The sequence below is a fragment of the Corythoichthys intestinalis genome, chromosome 4, assembly GCF_030265065.1.
Source record: "Corythoichthys intestinalis isolate RoL2023-P3 chromosome 4, ASM3026506v1, whole genome shotgun sequence".
NCBI classification, from domain to species: Eukaryota; Metazoa; Chordata; class Actinopteri; order Syngnathiformes; family Syngnathidae; genus Corythoichthys; species Corythoichthys intestinalis.
The window spans coordinates 5,776,671-5,797,915 of record NC_080398.1 but is presented as its reverse complement, the minus strand read 5'-3'; the positions used below and the strand labels follow the sequence as shown (position 1 = coordinate 5,797,915).

Here is a 21,245-nt window from a genome sequence, read left to right as displayed (position 1 = left end):
CCTAATAGGACATTGACAGAAATAGAATAAATTGAAGCAATCTGGTGCGCAATAGAAACTATCTTGTAAACATTAGGATTATATAAAATTTAAGCTAGCGGACTTTTGCTTTGCAAGTTAGCCAATAGGGAATGGGACGTACTACGTCATTGTTTGGACGCGCCTCCATGCTGGCAATATGATTCACTTCCGGGTCGGCAGACTCAATGCGGATTGTAACGTGTGGTCGTGCTAAGCTAACTCTTTCGGTGTTTTAGAAAGAAATTATGGGTGTGTATTGTTGTGTTACCGGGTGCAACAGCTTCTCCTACGACTAAAAAAAGGGCGAGGAAAACTGGACTCACTTTTCACCGTTTTCCTGCATGGAGGACCAAATATCAGATCACGAAGGCACGACGGATGGCTGGGGCGCAGCGGTTCGTTGGAAAAGCATTTCTCTTGATCATATTTCTGCTGGAATGAGAGTGTATTCCCCTCATCTCTACTCTTGTAAGTTGAACGATTTATCCGTTTTGGTTTCAATACGTTTTTTTTGTTTGTATTTTTTACTGTTGTGTAAATCTGCCTCGGTAGCAATGCTAACCTTCTCCTCCTCCTCACCTACCTGTTGTGTTACTAGGAAAACCTGCATATGAAATGCTGACAACACATCCCGATTGGTCACCATATCTCTTCTTGGGTTATTCTGAGGTCAAGCGCACCACATCGGAGCGTTATGAGAGGTTGGAAAGGTGAAGAGTGCACGCTGAAACTTCAGTTTGCTCTGCTCTTACAAACACGATCCCAAGTGTTGTTATGAAAAGTCAGTAAAATATGAATACCAAAACATGACTTGAACAACTTCTTGACAAACTGTAACTGCTTGTTGTTTACTTCAGGTCTTCATAATAAACAGGTGTAATAATTACAAAGTCAGGTGACTTAATTTTGTTATTCTATTTGGAATATGCATTGACAATGTGTGGACAGTGTTGTAAACAAGAACTGGGACTGATAAGTTGCAATAGATTTATTTCAAGTAATGCAACTTCTCCAATACAATATTTGAGCTGACAGTTTAAAATCTTTAAATTAGTGCAAACAAGGCCCACCCTCTGATAGGGTCAGCAAATATTATATAATTATAAGTAATATATACAAGATAAACAAGATAAAGATAAACGTGTCTTTGTCAAAGCAGTTTAAAACACTATTTACTGGCCTTGGGTAAATTGCCAGACAGGATAAATATGTGCTTTAAAGTTCTTGCATTTCCATTTTAAGTATTGCAAGTACTAGTCTCCAACACAGTACTTGAACTGACAGTTTAAAATCCTTTTAGTACAAAATGGCCCACACTCTGGCAGGGGGCAGCAAATATTATAATACATAATACATTATAAAAAGCTATATACTATATAAATGCAAGATCACAACAAAACCTGTATTTTTTCAAAGCAGTTAAAAAACATCCAGTGGCCTTAGGTAAATAAAGGTGTATAAATATGTACATTACAGTTCTTGCATTTCTATTTTAGGTATTGCAACTTTTCCAACACTATTTGAATTGACAGTCTAAAGTCTCCATAAGTGCAAATAAGAATATTATAATTTTAAAATATATAAATTCAACATTACAATGAAACGTGTCTTTGTCAAAGTGGTTAAAAAAAACAACACTTCACTGGCCATAGTTAAATAGCCAGACAGAATAAATATGTGCATTAAAGTTCTTGCATTTTCACAAGTTAAAAGCCCGCAGTTCATCGACGAGAAGGGCAGACCCAGATGGCGTCTGCTGCAGGGGCTTGTTTGAGTCCGACACAGGACAAATGGAACCACTCCATTGAACAAATTTTCTTTGTCAAATGATCCAAGAAGAGAGATGGTGACCAATCGGGATGTGTTGTCAGCAGGTTGACCTAGGAACACAACAGGTAGGTGAGTCGTAGTAGGCGAGCATTGCTACCGAGGCAGATTTACACAACGGTGTAAAAAAACAAAAACGTATTGAAACCAAAAGTGGATAAAGCGTTCAACTTACAAGAGTAGAGATGACAGGAACACACTCTCATTCCAGCAGAAATATGATCATAAATGCTTTTCCGACGAACCGCTGCAATCCAGCCATCCGTCGTACCTTCGTGATCTGATATTTGGTCCTCCATGCAGGAAAACGGTGAAAAGTGAGTCCATTTTTCCTAACCCCTTTTTTTGTCGTAGGAGACGCTGTTGCACCCGGTAACGCAACAATAAGCACCCATATTTTCTTTCTAAAACACCGAAAGAGTTAGCTTAGCACTACCACACGTTACAATCCGCATTGACTCTGCCGGCCCGGAAGTGAATCATATTGCCAGCATGGAGGCGCGTCCAAACAATGACGTAGTACGTCCCATTCCCTATTGTCAGGAACATTAGCATTATGTAGCATTTAAGCTAATGACTTTTGCTATGTAAGCTAGCCAATTGTTGTAAACATTAGCATTATATATAGCACTTAAGCTAGCAGACTTTTGCTTTACAAGTTCACCAATTGTTACATTGGCATTGGCAACATTAGCATAATATAGCATTTAAGCTAGTGGACTTTTGTTACCCAAGTTAGCCAATTGTTTTGAACATTAGCATTATGACCTGATACGACCTGGACGTGTCCCCCAAATGACCTGATATGACATGGCCACGCCCCCAAATGACTTGATGACCAGGACACGCCCCCCAAATGACCTGATATGACCAGGACACGCCTACCAAATGTGCCCAAATGATCTGTTATGACCAGGACATGTCCCCCAAATGACCTGATGACCAGGACACGCCCCCCAAATGACCTGATATGACCAGGCCACGCCCCCAAATGTCCACCAACCATTCTGGGAGGGGCTAAGATCTGTATTTCCACAAAGGAAAGACCTGTAGTAATGTTATTAGCATTTCATTTCTTTGATATGGGGTGGGAACTGAAGTTCACAGCCGCAAGTTGACTGTGGTCACTATTAAGCGAGCAAACAACTCGTCGATACCTCTGGTTAAGAGCAACAAGAAAAAGGGTTAAGTGCATTGAAGAATTGAAGCTGAACTCATTTCCTCTGGAGTAAAAGCGGCCAATGAGGTGTTGAAATTCGCCCCCCCCGGCCCAGACGCACCCGAGAACAGCACCAGCCAAAACAACTGCCGCTCGGCTGACACTGCTCCGCGTGCGCCCGCCGGGAAGGCCGAACCTCGCGCGTCCTCTTATTTTAACCCTTTGTACTGACTCCATGTTTCAAAAGCTTGAAGAACACTCACCGAAAACAGGTTGACAATTTATTCGTCGACAATGGTAAAAACAACGCAAAAACAGACGACGGCGGGACAATTCTGGATCCAAAACAAGGCTATGTTTCCGAGCAGAAAAAATCTGTGTTATCTCAGTGTCCAGTCTTTTTAAAGACTTTGCTGAGGCGGGCCTTGTCGAAGGCGTTTCAGGGCGTTGCTTTTGGGCCATCCCCTCTGTGGCCGGTTTTGGGCGGCTTAGGTTCGTGTGCGGATTGGGACGCCCGCTATCAACTTTGCTGTCCGGGCTGGTTGTACTTGTTTTAGGACAAAGTGGTTTGTCCTTGGAGTTTGCTGGGAGAGCTGATTGCCAGAGTTGGTGCGTCAATCTTGTGATAAGACGGCATTGTGTATCTCTTCTATTTCTTCTCATTAAACTATGGTGTGCTTTTTATTTTATATTAGTAGTGTAGTCCTACCGTAAATATGAAAATGATACTATTTCCTGATTAATTATATTACGTGTTAGACTGATGCAAACAGTTAGACGGTGCCTACGAAAACCTGTACCATGTGTATGTGTTAGACTAATGCAAACAATTATATGGTGTGTGCGATGACGATATCTTTTCTCCTTCAATAGCATTTAAGCTAGCGGGCTTTTGCGATGCAAATTAGCCAATTGTTTGTAAGCATTAGCATTATATAGCATTTAAGATATCGGACTTTTGCTATGCAAGGTAGCCAATTGCTGTCAACTTTAGCATTATATAGCATTTAAGATATCTGACTTTTGCTATGTAAGTTAGCCAACTGTGTTGTCAACATTATAATTTAAGCTAGCGGACTTTTGCAATGCAAGTTGGCCAATTGTTGTAAACATTAGCATTATATAGCACTTAAGCTAGCGGACTTTTGCTATGAAAGTTAGCCAATTGTTGTCAACATTTGCGTTATATAGGATTTAGGCTAGCAGACTTTTGTTTTGCAAGTTGGCCAATTGTTGTAAACATTATATAGCATTTAAGCTAGCGGACGGGCCTGGACGTGTACTTTCTTCTGCAGGGGGACACGTCTGGCAGTGCACGATTTGAGTCCCTGGTGGCGCATTGCGCTACTGATATTAGCCTTTGTTACTGTGGTTCCAGCTCTCTGTAGGTCATTCACTAGGTCCCCCCTTGTGGTTCTGGGATTTTTGCTCACCATTTTTTTAATCATTTTGACGCCACGGGGTGAGATCTTGCATGGAACCCCAGATCGAGGGAGATCATCAGTGGTTTTGTATGTCTTCCATTTTCTAATAATTGCTCCCACAGTTGATTTCTTTACACTAAGCGTTTTACCTATTGAAGATTCAGTCTTCCCAGCCTGGGGCAGGTCTACAATTTTGTCTCTGGTGTCCTTCGACAGCTCTTTGGTTTTGTGGAGTTTGGAGTGTGACTGACTGAGGTTGTGGACAGGTGTCTTTTATACCGATAATTAGTTAAAACAGGTGCCATTAATACAGGTAATGAGTGGAGCCTCGTTAGAAGAAGTTAGACCACTCTGACAGCCAGAAATCTTGCTTGTTTGTAGGTGACCAAATACTTAATTTCCACTCTAAAATGTGACTTTCAGTTTTTTTTCCCCACATTCTGTCTCTCATGGTTGAGGTTTACCCATGTTGACAAATACAGGCCTCTCTAATTTTTTGGAGTAGGAGAACTTGCACAATTGGTGGTTGACTAAATACTTATTTGCCCCACTGTACAGTATTCCGCTTTAAACAAATTTCATTATATTGCCAATCGAAATTTCATTTACACAGCTGCCAACCTTCCCAGTCAAAATTGGACATCCATCACCTTCAAAGGCACTTTAACATGATCATGATCACCAGCCTTACCACTTGATACGGATTTAACGTCCATTCCCATCAGTGAATACAGCTAAGTGCCATTTATTTCGTGTCGTCCATGAAAATATAACATTTTGCTAAACAATAAATAATAAACAGTGTTTGAATAAATCTAAAAGTAGACTAAATTCAAGATTTTTTCTTTGTGGTTTGACAAAAACAAATTTCACCCTAAAAAAGGGAAATTAAAAACAACAACAACAAAAAAACACTTTGGTCATCGATGAAAAGGAGCCATCTTCTTCAACTTGGCACAGCAGCAACCTCTAGCGGCGATGATGTGTAACTTCATAGTAACTTCATAGCGCTGTCTCGACATCTTCCAATGTCACGCTAACGCTAGGCCCGGGCACCTGACTGGAGGGTAGTGACGATAACAAAAAATGATGTGACGTCATCCAAGACATCATCACGACGCAAGCTAACCTGCCGCTCGGCTTGCTAGCTTTGCCGGAGTCCGCCGTCATGGAGAGGGACCTCCACAAGTCGCTTTTACCCATCTCGCAGGAGATGTTCCCGTCGGAGACGTCCGTCCTGGTCACATGGGTACATTTTTAATTCGTCGTCTGCCATTAACAGGGATAGACGTCCGGTCGTGTTTCTGAGAGAACCTCACCGTCGATCCATTTCATCGACGGCCATCTCGACGACTTTGGCGTCGTCGTCGTACGCGTGGTTGTCCTGCGAATTTAACGCTCTCTTCTTCTTTTTGTCGTCGTCCCTCTTCTTCTTGCTCTCGGGTATCAGGTCGTCCAGCCAGCTCAGCTCTCGCTTGCTGAAGCAGAAGTCCATCAGCTTCCGGATGAAGACCAGCGCCAGAACCTGCACAAGGAGAAGGGCGTGAGGCCAGCGTGCCGGGGCGAAGTCGGAGGCGCGGCTTTCCGCCACCATCATGGGGAAGACCACGGCGACGGGCGAGGTTTTGATGAGCCACAGGACGATGAGGGAGGACAGCTGGACCACGGTGAAGGCGTGGACTTTCCTCAGCGGCACGTAGCGGAGGTAGATGAGGTCCGGCTGGTGCTTGGTCGCCATGGCGAACAGTTGGATGCGGTCAAACAGCTGCGAAAAGACGGCAATTCATCAATCGACAACTTATTCAACTTCATAAGCTATTTCCATAGGCGATTAAAACATTTGTCGATTTAAATCCTCATTTTTTAACATCTTAACAGTAGATATTCTCAATTTTGTTTTATTTTAGGATTTTATTTTTAAATGAAAAAAACTGTCATTGTTCTTTTTTCATTATAATTGAAAAATAAAAAACAATATGAAATAAAAAAAATAATTTAAAAAATTACAATTAAATGAATAATTTTTAAAGATATTTTTTTTTCTTCAATAAAAACAAAAAAGTAAAAAAGACTGAAATTTTTATTTAATTGTTTTTTTTATTTTAATTATAGTCAATTATTTAAAAACAACAGAATAAATAAATAATCTTTTTTTAAATTATGAATTTATTTTTCAAATTAAAAAAAAGTCTCCAAACAAAAACATTATTCATTTTTGGTTTTTTTTTTTCTAGTAAAATAAAGGGAAAATGCGATTTTCAAAATTTTATTTTATTTAGTTATTTTATTCATTTTATTAATTACAAAAATAGTGCACATTTTTTCTATTGCATTCAATTTTTTTCTATTATAAAAATAATAATAAAAAATTTGAATCAAAAAATACGTTAATAAAACAAAATTAATAAAGTAAAATAAAGTTAAAAATGGAATAATAATAAAAAAAATAATAAAAACAGTAAATATTATTTATTAATTTATTTATTATCAATATTTTGAATTTATTTGGTTATTTATATATTTAAGTTTTTTTTTGTTTTTTTTAAAAACGGTAAATATGTATTTTTTTTCCTATTAAAATAAAGGAAAATGTACATTAAAAAAAAATTTTTTTTTTAATCCATTTCATTTATGACAAAAAAAAAAAAATTGTGTTTTAAATGAAAAAATGGGGGAAATAAGTATTCAAGTTTTTTTCTGTTACAGAAAGAAAATTAAAGATAATAATAAATTAAGATAAATAATTTTTAAAAAATTAATAAAAGATCAAATTAAAAAAATATTTTAAAAAATAAAAAATACTTATTATAAAAATATAAAATTATAAATATATTATAAAAATTATTCTTGAATAAAAACAAAGGAAAAACAGTACATATTATTGATATATTTTATTTATTTATTGTCATTCTTTTGATTTTTTTGGGTATTTAAAAACAAACAAAAAATGAATTCGTTTTTTTTATTTTGAATGCTACTATTTATTTTTTAAATTAAACAAAGTTTAAAAAAATATATATATCCATGCATTTTTTCTTTTCGATTAAAAGTAAAACGTGAATTGCATTTTATTTTATTTAGTTATTTAAAAAAAAAAAAAAAACGAATTTTTAAAGAAAAATTTAAGTATTTACATTTTTTTATGTCAATTTATTTTATCATTCATTTTATTTATTACAAAAAATGAAATATTTTTAAAGCTTTTAAGAATTATTATTTTCAATGAAAGTTTTTTTTCATATTACAAAAAATGTAATATTTTTAAAGTTTTTAATAATTATTATTTTCAATAGTTTTTTTTTTCCTATTACAAAAAGGAAAAAAAAAAAACTTATTACTGTCTTTTCTTTTAATACAAATTTTCTTAAATCACAACCCAAAAAAAAAAAAGGGGGGGGGGGGGTATTATTTATCTATATATTATAATTACTATTTATTATTTTAATTTTATTCAGTTATTTAAAACAAAAAAATAGTGGGAAGCAGCGAATGAACATCATTCTCTGCCAACACTCCCGTTCCAAATGGATTGGACGTTTAGTCGTAATAACATTTCAATTCAAGGCAGAAGCATGAAAAGGCCTTTGCCCTTACCATCATGGCCTCTCAGGGAGGCCATGTTGGTAGGGGCTGCAATCCCATTCAAGCGAATGCATTGACGTTCAAAATGATGTCATAACTATCTTATTTCACAATATAAGATATTTTATCAACGCCGAAGCTTCTATTTACTCATCGGCTGCCATTGATAGCACTGCCAGCCCTCCCACTTCAAATGGATTGGACGTGAAGCAGATAGTACCTTTTCTCGTAGGCACCATCTAACTGTTTGCATTACTCTAACACACTTAATATAACCAGTCAGGGAATAGTATCGTTTCTCATATTTACTGTTTGACTGTTTGACTGTTTGTATTACCCTAACACAATTAATATAAAATAAATATCACTTATACCATAGTTTAAGGAAAACAAGCAGAATATAGGGGATAAGACATACATGACGCCTTCTTATCACGGAAGCCTAACGTATGCGTCATTCAACTGACAAAGCAAGATTGACACACCAACTCCCGCAAGCAGTTCTCCCGGACAGTCCAAAACAAATAACGGGACGCACTGTCCCGACATAAGGAAAACCAACGCCCGATATTCAACTGATAACACGACTGACAAGACTCCAAGAGCCCCTTTGACACTGCGGTGGCAAACTCCACAACCCTCGTTGTCCGAACAATAGTAACTCCCAAATCCTCCTGTCCAATCCACAAACAGACAATACTCCTAAACACACCCTTCTTGCCCAGCGAGAGCCTTCAAAAGAACCTTTTTGTTGACGTGTGATTGGGTGACTGTGAAAGAATATTTTATTCATGCTTATAAAACACAATCATGAACTGATGTAAAACTATATGCTTGCATGTGAGATTGTATTCATGTTCGTGGGTTCCAAATATGTGTGCTTCATAGAGCTGGGAATCTTTGGGCACCTAACGATTCCATTACGATTACGATTCAGAGGCTCCGATTCGATTATAAAACGATTATTGATGCACCCCCCCTCTTTTTTTTTTTTTTTTTTTTAATGTTTTGTACATTAGTTCCAAAATTGTTCAAAAATACTCTCAGGTTAAACCAAACTACTATTTCAGTATCAAGTTAACATATAACAGTAAACAAATATACAAAAATAACAGTAAATAAAAAACTCATGTCCCTATTCTGTATCAGCAGCTTTAAACTACATTCAATTAATTTAATGTTGTGAATCAACCGTTAAAGTTGTTAAAATTGCTCCCGTTATTCCATAATTTCCCTTTTGTCTACTTTCGACATGTGGAATTTTTAAAACTATTGTAAAGATTCAAGTCAATATTTTACCGATTTAGGAGTATTTTAGATAAAAAGTTAATTAGGTCGCTCAGAAGGTTCGCTACAACAGTCTTGCAGGGAAGTGTACTGCTTTAAGATGGCGGCCGATTACCAACGCCCACATCTAGTTTTTTGTAGATATGCTGCTCACGCTACCGGATCTATAATGCATCTAGTCCTATGTAAATGATATCTACCGTAACGTTATGTGGATTAGGGCTGCAGCTATCAAATATTTTAGTAATCGAGTAATCGACTGAAAATTCTATCGATTAATCGAGTAATCGGATAAAACAAATATATTTTTAGGTGAAGAGCAATCATAAATATACGTGAGAAAACAAGACATTTCATCCAATCTTGAACCATTTTCAGTCAATCAATGTCTTTATTTTCGATGTATATTGTTGAAAACAGCCAACAATTGCATCTCAGATGTAACTAGAATTAAAAAAAAAAAAAAAAGACTAATTCACTGCTTTCACTCAAAAAACTTTTAGATCTTATTAAAAAAAAATATATATATATATATATATATATATATATTTAGATCTTATTTAAAAAATATATATATATATATATATATATATATTACCTAAAAATGCCGTTACGCTTGATAACACACATCACTTAAAAGTTAGGATTTTTTCCCACGTGTTTCAATTGAATTTCTCTTTGTGTCAAGCCATTTTTAAGTTCTAGTTAAGTTTTAAGTTAGTCTAAACTGTAAGTCCTGATAGGATTTTGAGTTTTTGCAGTGTTCAAAATAAATGTATGATACAGGCTGTATTGGAGCACATTAGGGACCAGTGCTACTTGGTGTTTTATCCAGCAATGACTACTGAGCTAAAATTGATAGTTAGCATGATTAAGTTTTTATTTTACACCCTCATCACTCCACAATGCTATGTTATGTTAAAGCCTGTATGTAAGACACGTTAGCCACACATCGACAGTGGTCATAATTAATTGAAACCTAGCCCTCCACAGGGCTAACGTTACGTGAGCTAGTAGCGACAGTAACGGTAATCTTATTTATTAGCGCTTAGCGCTCTTTATTAGCGCATAGCGTTCTTTATTAGCGCTTAGCGCTCTACTGCTTTAAGATGGCAGCTGTTTACTAACGCTGCCCAGACGCGGCCGAGTCTGTCATTGCGCATCTAGTTCAACATACATGTGATCTCTATGAGACGCATCAGACGCTACCTGTACCAACGTAGCATCGTGCGGGCTAGTATTTAGCAACGTCGGCGTCGTTTGTGGCGGCTGTCGTTTTTTTTTTTTTTTCCTCTCCGCACGTGACAGTGCGTTGTCCCGCATTAAAAGTAGTCCGAGCAAAACGTGATGCTTAGAGCTGTCAAAATAAACGATTACTCAAGGTGAGTAAAATTACTCGGATCAGTTTTTAAACTCGAGTTACTCGAGTTGCTCGAATACTCGTTTCAGCTCTAATGTGGATGTACTTTGTAGCAGCTTTTCGGCAGCAGTCAGGTATGTTGTTGTATTTTTTTATCTCGTGGCATGAGTTGAGCTAGAGCCGTGAGTTGAGCATTGGCATTACCCGAGGGGCCGGGTAATGAGAAGCATGATGTTTAGCTACTCTCGCTGCGTTCTTCCTCGTTGCGCCCCAAAGACCGCGCGGCGCGCTGAGTGTGTTGTACTTCCGCTTTACTTGGCATATTTCAATAATCGGAATTTGGATGTTTGTGAATCGTTCTCGAATCTTCCACGGCCGAATCGCGAATAATCTAAGAATCGGAAATTTTGCACACCTCTAGTGCTTCATATATTCCTTTGAACTTCCACAGAGAGTTTCTGTCGACTGCCTTATCAGATTTCACTCCCTCTCGTGCCAGCTACGGCTAAGTTCTCAAGGTCATAACTTGTTATGTTTTTCAGTGAAAAATCCCCAGGTTGGACTGTAATAAAATTTTACTTCTGTTTCACAGTAAGCATCCAGTTTTGAGAAACAACACCAAATAGGGAGAAGCAGTTAGAGCTGACTCATTGCTATGTTTTGCCATGTGACTCTACTAATAAAAAGGCAGCGCACCGGTTCGGCAGGAGGGAGAGGCCTTTGCGACGCAGCCGACGTCACATCTGTCGACCCCGTGTGCACGTTCAACCTTGAACAAGACTCGAGTGATTCCTGACTGCAAGTGATTTCATCCCCAATAGGTGGGAGGCTTCTCTCCTTTTGACTGTCATTTGAATAGAATACTCTTGTGCATTGGTGTCCAAACTATTCCACACAGGGCCGCAGTGGGTGCAGGTTTTTGTTCAAACCCATCATGAGGACAACCTTTCACCAATCTGGTGTCTCACAAGTGTAATCAGTTGATTGCAGTTAGGTGCTGCTTGTTTTAGCACAAACTTCATTGGTTCAACTGTCTGTGCTCAATTGGTAGGAACAATTGGTAGGAACAACGCTAGCTCGGTTCCGGTAGTTTGGCTGGCGCGATTCCGGCAGTCTGGCTAAAAGGTCGGATTCCTTCCGACGTCTACTCGTAATTAATTCTTTGAAAGAGTTTCGACAGAGACACTTCATTGGACAGAGCAGGACACGTACCTGAATGCCTTTGAGCGAGGACACGCCCATGTAGAGGAAGACGCCGTACAGGACAGGCATGGGGATTAACTGCGGACAAAAAAGGAGGACGTCGGACATAAAAAACCATAGATGAGCCTAGGGATGGTCACCTGCAAAACGGGCGTCATGAAGACGGAGCAACCCATGAGAAGGAAGATCATAAAACCGGTGACCCGCTGTTCGCGGACGCCCAAGAACTTGGGGCGCTCGCCCGGGACGGCGCTGGCCGATTCCACCTTCAGGCTGTTGACGTGCGTGATGGAGAGGACGGTGGCGGCCACGAACCACGGCAAGCCCATGATGGAGCACACGGCCATCATCAGCGCCACCACCAGCAGGTCCAGATGGTAGCCGCAGCCTTTCTGGAGGAGGAGCACACCGGTTTACAAACTGGGAAAGGGATGTTAAGAGTGAAAGCATTAAGTAGTGCTGTAAACCCAGTCCAGTGTAAACAAAAGCAGCACAGTAGCATAGATATTTTTGCTCAAATGTACTAATGACACAAAGTCATCGCGAATCAACAGGAAGGGATAAAGATGCTACCCAAAACCAACAGTAAGTGACCTGACCCAAATGGAAGAAGACATGATGCAGAAATGTCCCAAGCTCAACAGGAAGTGACCTTAAACCAATAGCAAGTAACCCTGAAATACTCCAAAACCAATAGGAACTGACCCAAATTCAACAGGAAGTGTCCCTGAAATACCCCAATACCAATAGGAAGTGACTTGAAATCAACAGGAAGTGACCCAGAAATGCCCCATAATGAACATGAAGTTACTTGAAAGGAACAGGAAGTGACCCAAATTAAAGAGGACATGATGGAGGAATCTCCCAAAATCAACAGGAAGTGACTCTGAAATATCCCATAATAAACAGGAAGTTACCCAAAATGAACAGAAAGTGACCCTAATTCGAGAGGAAATGATGCAGAAATGTCCCAAAAATCAACAGGAAGTGACCCTGAAATACCCCAAGACCAAAGGGAAGTGACCCAAAAGCAACAGGAAGTGATTCAGAAATGCTCCCAAATCAACAGGAAGTGACCCAGAAATGCCCCATAATAACCAGGAAGTTACCCGAAATCAACAGGAAATGACCAAAATTTGAGAGGATATGATGCAGAAATGTCCCAAAAATCAACAGGAAGTGACCTTGAAATACCCCAAGACCAAAAGGAAGTGATCCAAAATCAACAGGAAGTGACCTTAAACCAATAGCAAGTAACCCTGAAATACTCCAAAACCAATAGGAAGTGACCCAAATTCAACAGGAAGTGTCCCTGAAATACCCCAATACCAATAGGAAGTGACTTGAAATCAAGAGGATGTGCCCCATAATGAACAGGAAGTTACTCAAAAGGAACAGGAAGTGACCCAAATTAAAGAGGACATGATGGAGGAATCTCCCAAAATCAACAGGAAGTGACTCTGAAATATCCCATAATAAACAGGAAGTTACCCAAAATGAACAGAAAGTGACCCTAATTCGAGAGGAAATGATGCAGAAATGTCCCAAAAATCAACAGGAAGTGACCCTGAAATACCCCAAGACCAAAGGGAAGTGACCCAAAAGCAACAGGAAGTGATTCAGAAATGCTCCCAAATCAACAGGAAGTGACCCAGAAATGCCCCATAATAACCAGGAAGTTACCCGAAATCAACAGGAAATGACCCAAATTTGAGAGGATATGATGCAGAAATGTCCCAAAAATCAACAGGAAGTGACCCTGAAATACCCCAAGACCAAAAGGAAGTGATCCAAAATCAACAGGAAGTGACCTTAAACCAATAGCAAGTAACCCTGAAATACTCCAAAACCAATAGGAAGTGACCCAAATTCAACAGGAAGTGTCCCTGAAATACCCCAATACCAATAGGAAGTGACTTGAAATCAAGAGGATGTGCCCCATAATGAACAGGAAGTTACTCAAAAGGAACAGGAAGTGACCCAAATTAAAGAGGACATGATGGAGGAATCTCCCAAAATCAAAAGGAAGTGACCCTGAAATATCCCATAGTAAACAGGAAGTTACCCAAAATGAACAGGAAGTGACCCTAATTCGAGAAGAAATGATGCAGAAATGTCCCAAAAATCAACAGGAAGTGACCCTGATATACCCCAAGACCAAAAGGAAGTGACCCAAAATCAACAGGAAGTAATTCAGAAATGCTCCTAAATCAACAGGAAGTGACCCAGAAATGCCCCATATTAAACAGGAAGTTACGCAAAATCAACAGGAAATGACCCAAATTTGAGAGGATATGATGCAAAAATGTCCCAAAATCAACAGGAGGTGACCCTAAAGTAACCGCAAACAAATAGCAAGTGACCCAAAATCAACAGGAAGTGATTCAGAAATGCTCAATAACAAACAGGAAGTGACCCAAATTCGAGAGGACATGAGGGAGGAATGTCCCAAAATCAACAGGAAGTGACCCTGAAATACGACAAAACCAATAGGAAGGGATCCAAAATCAATAGGAAGTGACCCGGAAATGCCCAATGATAAACAGGAAGTTACCCGAAATGAACAGGAAGTGACCCAAATTCGAGAGGACATGCGGGAAATATGTCCCAAAATCAATAGGAGAGACCCTGAAATACCTCGAGACCAAAAGGAAGTCACCCAAAATCAACAGGAAGTGATTCAGAAATGCTCTAAAATAAACAGGAAGTGACCCAAATTCAACAGGAATGGATCCTGAAATACTCCAATACCAATAGGAAGTGACTTGAAATCAGCAAGAAGTGACCTATAAATGCCCCACAAAACCTAGGAAGTTACCCGAAATGAACAGGAAGTGACCCAAATTCAAGAGGACATGATGCAGGAATGTCCCAAAATCAACTTGAGGTGACCCTAAAGCAACCCCAAACCAATAGGAATTGACCCAAAATCAACAGGAAGTGATTCAGAAATGCTCAATTTTAAACAGGAAGTGACCCAAATTCGAGAGGACATGAGGGAGGAATGTCCCAAAATCAACAGGAAGTGACCCTGAAATACCACAAAACCAATAATAAGGGATCCAAAATCAATAGGAAGTGACCCGGAAATGCCCAATGATAAACAGGAAGTTACCAGAAATGAACAGGAAGTGACCCAAATTCAAGAGGACATGATGCAGTATATGTCCCAAAATAAACAGGAAGTGACAGGATATAAACAGGAAGTGAGCCTGAAATACCCTAAAACCAAAATGAGTGACTTGAAATCAACAGGAAGTGACCCTGAAATACCCCAATACCAATAGGAAGGGATCCAAAATCAACAGGAAGTGACCCGGAAATCCCCTATAAGAAACAGGAAGTTACCCGAAATGAACAGGAAGTGACCGAAGAATCAACGGGAGGAGATGCTAATGCCCTAAAATGACTATCACTCATTTAAATTCACAGCAGAAGCTTGAAAAGACCTTTCATCGCCCCAACCGACATGTCCTCGGAGCGGCCATGTTGGTAGGGACAAGATTCCCATTAAAGTCAATGCGTTTACATTCAAATGAATTGCTAACGAGCTCAACATTAGCATACTTATCATGCAGTTTAGCATTTAAGACACTTGAAATGAGCCTTATGTTTTCAAAATGTCCGCCGTCACGATCAGTCGTGCCCCACCTTCAACTTGTTCTCCTTTCTGTTGACGATGACGGCGGTGATCTGCTGGTCCATGAAGATGAGGATGGTGCAGAGTAGCGCCGGTACCCCGGCGGCTAGCAGCGTCCACCAGGGGTTGGGGCCCAGCGGAGAGATGAACCAGCCGCGATTAGGGGAAGTGGGCTAAAACACACCGCATAGCGCACACGCACATGATCCGAAACTGATACTTTTTTCAATAAATACCATTTTACCTTGAAACGATCCGGGACGTTAAGCTTGGGAGATGCGATTCCCACTAGATAATCCAGCAGCACCATTAACAGTATGGTTAAAAAGACGGCAAAGTCGCTGATGGTCGATCGCACCTGCGGGACACACATTTTTATTTTTGACAGCAGCTATTCAACTCAAGGCCCGCGGGCCAGATCAGGCCCGTCGGATCCAAAAAAAAAAAACATGACTAACATTAGCCTGAGCTATGCGAGCTTACTCTTTAGAAACTTAATGAAAAAAAAAAAAAACATGCTAACAGTTCTCATAATATGACGCAAGGGGCCTACAAATGCTGCGAGCTGACACTGGACCTAGGGTTGCCAACAGTCCCAGATTGCGCGGTACATCCTTAAATCTAGGAAATTTTCATTGGTACCGTCGGCGGCATGGTCCCGTCACGACACCCCGGCTGTCCAAGGTTCACCTCAACGATGTCAGCGGCACTCCCAAGCAGGCTCTTCGCCATCAAGCTCCCGTCCCGGCTTTTCGCAATCAAGAACCCGTCCCGGCTCGGGCAGGCGCCACCCACCGATGACGGCAGTTCTCCTGGTCCTCCCGATGACAGAGACATTTCTGATCTAGCTCTTGGTACAGTATTCGCCATGACGACGTCGCTGTCATTCTGCCGCTCCGGTTCCGGCACCGCACCTTATACGGCGGGTGCCTCTCGACAGCAGCAACTTCACTCCCACTCCGGTACCAGCGCCGCACCTTCTACGGCAGGGGTGGGCAAACCGGTCCTCGAGGGCCACAGTGGGTCCTGGTCTTTGTTCCAACTGATCCAGCACAGAGCTTTTAACCAATTAGGTTTCAATGGAAATTAGAAGCACCTGACTGCAATCAACTGATTGCACACATAACACACCAGATTGGTGAAAAGGTGTCCTCTTGATGGGTTGCAGCAAAAACCCGCACCCACAGCGGCCCTTTGTGGAATAGTTTGCCCACCCCTGTTCTACGGCGTGCGCTTCCCGGCGGCGGAGGCGTCTCTCCAATTCCGGTGCCACACCTTCTCCAGCGCGCACATCCCGACACTGGCAACTACACTCCGGCTTGGGTTCCGGCAGCACACCTTTTCCATTGGGCACCCTCAAGTGCGGCGACATCGCTCCCACTCCGGTTCTGGCACCGCCCCTTCTCTGGCGGGCACCTCCCAAGAGCAGCGACTTCTCTCCTGTTCCTGTTCTGGTTCCGCACCAACTCAGGCAGGCGCCTCCCCATGGCAGCGACTTCGCTCCCATTCCGGTTTCCGGCGTCTCCTCTTCTCCGGCGGGCGCCTTTCGACACCGGGAACTACGCTGCTGCTCAGGTTCCGGCGCCGCCGCTACTCCGGTGGATGCTTCCTGACGGAGGTGACTTCTCTCCCGTTCTGGCACGGCACCTTCTCCAGCTGGCGACTCCCGACACTGGCAACTATGTTCCCGTTCGTGTTCTGGCGCCACATCTTTTTCATTGGGCACCTCCTGATAGCGGCGACTTCTCTCCTGTTCCAGTTCCGGCGCCGCACCTACTCGAGCGGGTGACTCCCCAGGGCGGCGACTTATCTCCCATTCTGGTTCTGGCGTATCCCCTTCTCCAGCAGGCGCTTCCCAATGGCAGTGACTTCGCTCCCGCTCCGGTTCCAGCGCCGCACCTTCTCCGGCGGACGCTTTCCGACAGCGGCGACTTTGCTACTGCTCCGGTTCTGGCGACGCCCCTTCTCTTGTGTGTGCCTGCCAACAGCTGCGACTTCGCTCCCGCTCCTGTTCCAGCGCCACACCTTCTCTGACGGACGCCTTCCCATGGAGGTGACTTCGCTCCTTCTCTGGTTCCGGCGCCACAGCTTCTCCAGTGGGTGCTTCCTGACAGTGGCGACTTCTCTACCCTTCAGGTGCTGTACCTTCTCCGGCGGGCACTTCCCGACACCAGCAACAATGCTCCAACTCACATTCCGGCACCACACCTTTTCCATTGGGCACCTTCCAACAGTGGCGACTTTGCTCCCGCTCCAGTTCCAGCGCCTCACTTTCTCAGGCGGACGCCTCCAGACGGTAGCGACTTCGCTCCCGCTCTGGTGCTGTACCTTCTCCGGCGGGTGCCTCCCGACACCAATGACACTCCAGCTCCTTGTCTTTGCCTTGCCAACATCACTTCTGCGTCGACACGTCCTTCTTTCCTGCCACAGCGCCGGTACCTAACAGAACCTCCTAAATTCTGGGTTGTCCCGCCCAGTCTGGGACTGTTGGCAACCATAACTGGACCCCAGGCAGCACATTTGAGACCCACTGTATCTTAAGCACTAGCATGGCTAGTCTGATTGCCCGCTTGAGATTGATTCAACGCCCTAAAATCCATACAGTACGCAGAGCAACGGAACCCACCTTGGTGGGGAAGAATCTCTTGTTCTTGAAGTCTTTGAAGAAGGAAGACAAGCAGAAGGTGGTGAAGAAGAGAATGACGGACCAAAAGAGGACGTCTGGGACGAAAGGACCATCATGGCCGCAAGCCCGGCCCACGAACTGACCGTGCAAAGTCTGACAGCGCTGCAAGACCAAAAAAAAACAAGCTCGTCAAAGGTCCTCCGGTCATCTCCCCGCTTCCGCATCCAGTGCACATACGAGATGTTCCAGGGGAATTGCGTCACCTTCAAAGTCAGCTCTTCCCAAGGGACGCTCTCTGCCGAGTCGTAACCCGAGCTCCTCCAGATCTCACGCACCTTCTCGGAGGCGTTGGCGGGTTGGGAACATTTGCACCTGAAAAAAGTCACCGGGTCAAAACGAGGAGAAACCAGAGACGTCCTCAGACGTACATACGTGTAAAAGGTCAGGTTGTTGAGGTCGTTGGCCTTGTTGATAGGGTAGCTGTGACCTAGGTGGATGAGCTTCTCCAGGGCTTCGTAGATGAAGATGAAGCAGATGAGGGCGGCGAAGGCTTCCTCGGTGAAGCGCGTGATGTAGCAGACCAAGGAACTGGCGTCGGTGGCTACCAAGAGCAGGCAAAGGAAGGCGGTCCACAGACCGATGCTGGTCCGCATGGAGATGTAAGACAGGCCGTAATCCCTGAAGAGGACAATTTGGTCAACGTTGTTCAAAATACCGATACAAAAACGAGTATCGATACTGATCCGACATTAAAAAGATGTCAACAGAAACATGGAGAACTAAGAATATAGTTATGCTCCGCAATATGTACTTTTTCAGATGTAGTTTTCCACTTGTTGCCCCACCCAAGATGGCCGCCAGCAACAAAACATAAAAAAAGCGCTTGTCGCCCTTCCGGTCCAATTGAATGGCGTCCAATCGTCATCGTCTGTGAATTTCAATGAGTTTATCATTCCTAGACTACCAATCCATTTGAAGTTCATACACTGCCGCCGTCCCTCCCACTTCAAATAGATTGGACGTGTAGCACCGTCAATGGCAGGCAATGAGTACATAGCAGATGCTTTGACATAGATAAAATAATGTTTGGTGGAGAAATAAGCTAGTTATGACTTCATTTTAATGTTAATGCACTGACTCTGACAGGAAAGTCACCACAGAGCGGCCATGTTGGTAGGGGCAATAAAGGGTATTTTCATGCTCATGAGTGAAACGAACCAACGCCATTTGCTGCCATCCCTCCCGCTTTAAAAGGATTGAACGTTTAAAGACGTCAATGGCAGACAATAAGGAAATAGCATAGTCTTTGACATTAAAAAAATATTTTAAAAGTCATTTGATTTGAATTTTGGAATGTCAATGCATTGGCTTTGATGGGAACGTTGCCCCTACCAATATGACTGCCCTGAGAACCCTTTTTGGTAGGGGTGATGGAAGGTCTTTTCATGCTTCTGCCATGAATTAAAACGTATTTATAACTAGTAGATGTCCAATCCATTTGACGTGGGAAAGTTGGCTGCCAACCCTCCGACTTTAAACGGATTGGACGTATATCGCCAACAACGTCAGCCAATTGGTAAAGAAATAATCTAGTTCTGACCTGATTTTTCAAGGGGAACATTACCTCAAGGTGGACATGTTGGTAGGGGCAAAAAAAAGGGACTTTTCATGCTTCTGCCGTGAATTAAAACATATTTATAACCAGCAGACGTCCAATCGATTTGAAGTGGAAAGTTTGGCGGTGAACAAACGCTCGTTTATTTGTTGCCAACCCTCCCACTTCAAACGGATTGGACGTATATCGCCATCTACGGCAGCCAATTGGTTGAGAAATAAGCTAGTTATGACTTGATTTCAACGTCAATGAAATGAGTTCAATGGGAACATTACCTCAAGGCGGCCATATTGGAACGGGCGATTGAAGGTATTTTTACACTTCTGCCCTGAATTGAAATGAGTATTACTTTCAGACGTCCAATCCATTTGAAGTGGGAAAGTTGGCGGCAAATGACCATTTGTTCATTCACTGCCAACCCTCCCACTTCAAAGGGATTGGACGTATATCACCATCAACTGTAGCCAATTGGTTGAGGAGTAAGCCAGTTATGACTTGATTTTAATGCCAATGCATTGAGTTCAATGGGAACATTACCTCAAGGCGGCCATGTTGGTAGGGGCGAAAAAGTATTTTCATGCTTCTGCCGTTAATGACAACTTATTTATAACTAGTAGACCTCCAATCCATTTGAAGTAGGAAGGCTGGAGTCCAATTACCGTTTGTTCAATAATGTTCGTTCATTTGTTGCCAACCCTCCCACTTCGAACGGATTGGACGTATATCGCCATCTACGGCAGCCAATTGGTTGAGAAATAAGCTAGTTATGACTTGATTTCAACGTCAATGAAATGAGTTCAATGGGAACATTACCTCAAGGCGGCCATATTGGTAGGGGCGATTGAAGGTCTTTTTATGCTTCTGCCGTGAATTAAAATGAGTATACCTTTCAGACGTCAAATCCATTTGAAGTTGGAAAGTTGCCGGCAAATGACCATTTGTTCATTCACTGCCAACCCTCCCACTTCAAAGGGATTGGACGTATATCACCATCAACTGTAGCCAATTGGCTGAGGAGTAAGCAAGTTATGACTCCATTTTAATGCCAATTCATTGAGCTCAATGGGAACATTACCTCAAGTTCGCCATGTTGGTAGGGGCAAAAAAAAGAGTATTTTCAAGGTTCTGCCTTCAATTAAAACGTGTTCATAACTAGTAGACTGTCCAATCCATTTGAAGTGGAATGGTTGGATTGTTCATTCGCTGCCAGCCTTCCCTCTTTGAACGGATTGGACATGTATCGCCATCAACGGCAGCCAATTGGTTGAGAGATAAGCTAGTTATGACTTGATTTTACTGTCAATGCATTGAGTTCAATGGGAACATTACTTCAAGGCGCCCATGTTGGTAGGGTCGAAAAAGTATTTTCATGCTTCTGCCTTTAATGACAACTTTTTTATAACTAGTAGACGTCCAATCGATTTGAAGTAGGAAGGTTGGCGTCGAATTAACGTTCGTTCATTTGCTGCTAACCCTCCTTCTTTGAACGAATTGGACATGT

General features: G+C 42.0%; 1 protein-coding gene across 4 annotated transcripts in view; it reads right to left on the bottom strand.

Moving 5' to 3' along the window:
* Positions 1-2,575: 2,575 nt before the first annotated feature.
* LOC130914726 (sodium bicarbonate cotransporter 3-like) overlaps positions 2,576-21,245 on the bottom strand; it is a 41,041-nt gene continuing 22,371 nt past the window's right edge. For all 4 annotated transcript variants that reach the window (XM_057834168.1, XM_057834169.1, XM_057834171.1 and 1 more), the window contains 11 exons: positions 18,562-18,807; positions 18,393-18,501; positions 18,130-18,291; positions 15,748-15,861; positions 15,515-15,676; positions 12,004-12,255; positions 11,873-11,941; positions 6,023-6,196; positions 5,751-5,956; positions 5,561-5,668; positions 2,576-5,491 (listed from right to left, as the gene is read on the bottom strand). In XM_057834168.1, coding sequence (XP_057690151.1) covers positions 5,434-5,491; positions 5,561-5,668; positions 5,751-5,956; positions 6,023-6,196; positions 11,873-11,941; positions 12,004-12,255; positions 15,515-15,676; positions 15,748-15,861; positions 18,130-18,291; positions 18,393-18,501; positions 18,562-18,807 — 1,660 coding nt within the window. In that variant the 3' untranslated portion in view covers positions 2,576-5,433. The remainder of the gene's footprint in view (positions 5,492-5,560; positions 5,669-5,750; positions 5,957-6,022; positions 6,197-11,872; positions 11,942-12,003; positions 12,256-15,514; positions 15,677-15,747; positions 15,862-18,129; positions 18,292-18,392; positions 18,502-18,561; positions 18,808-21,245) is intronic.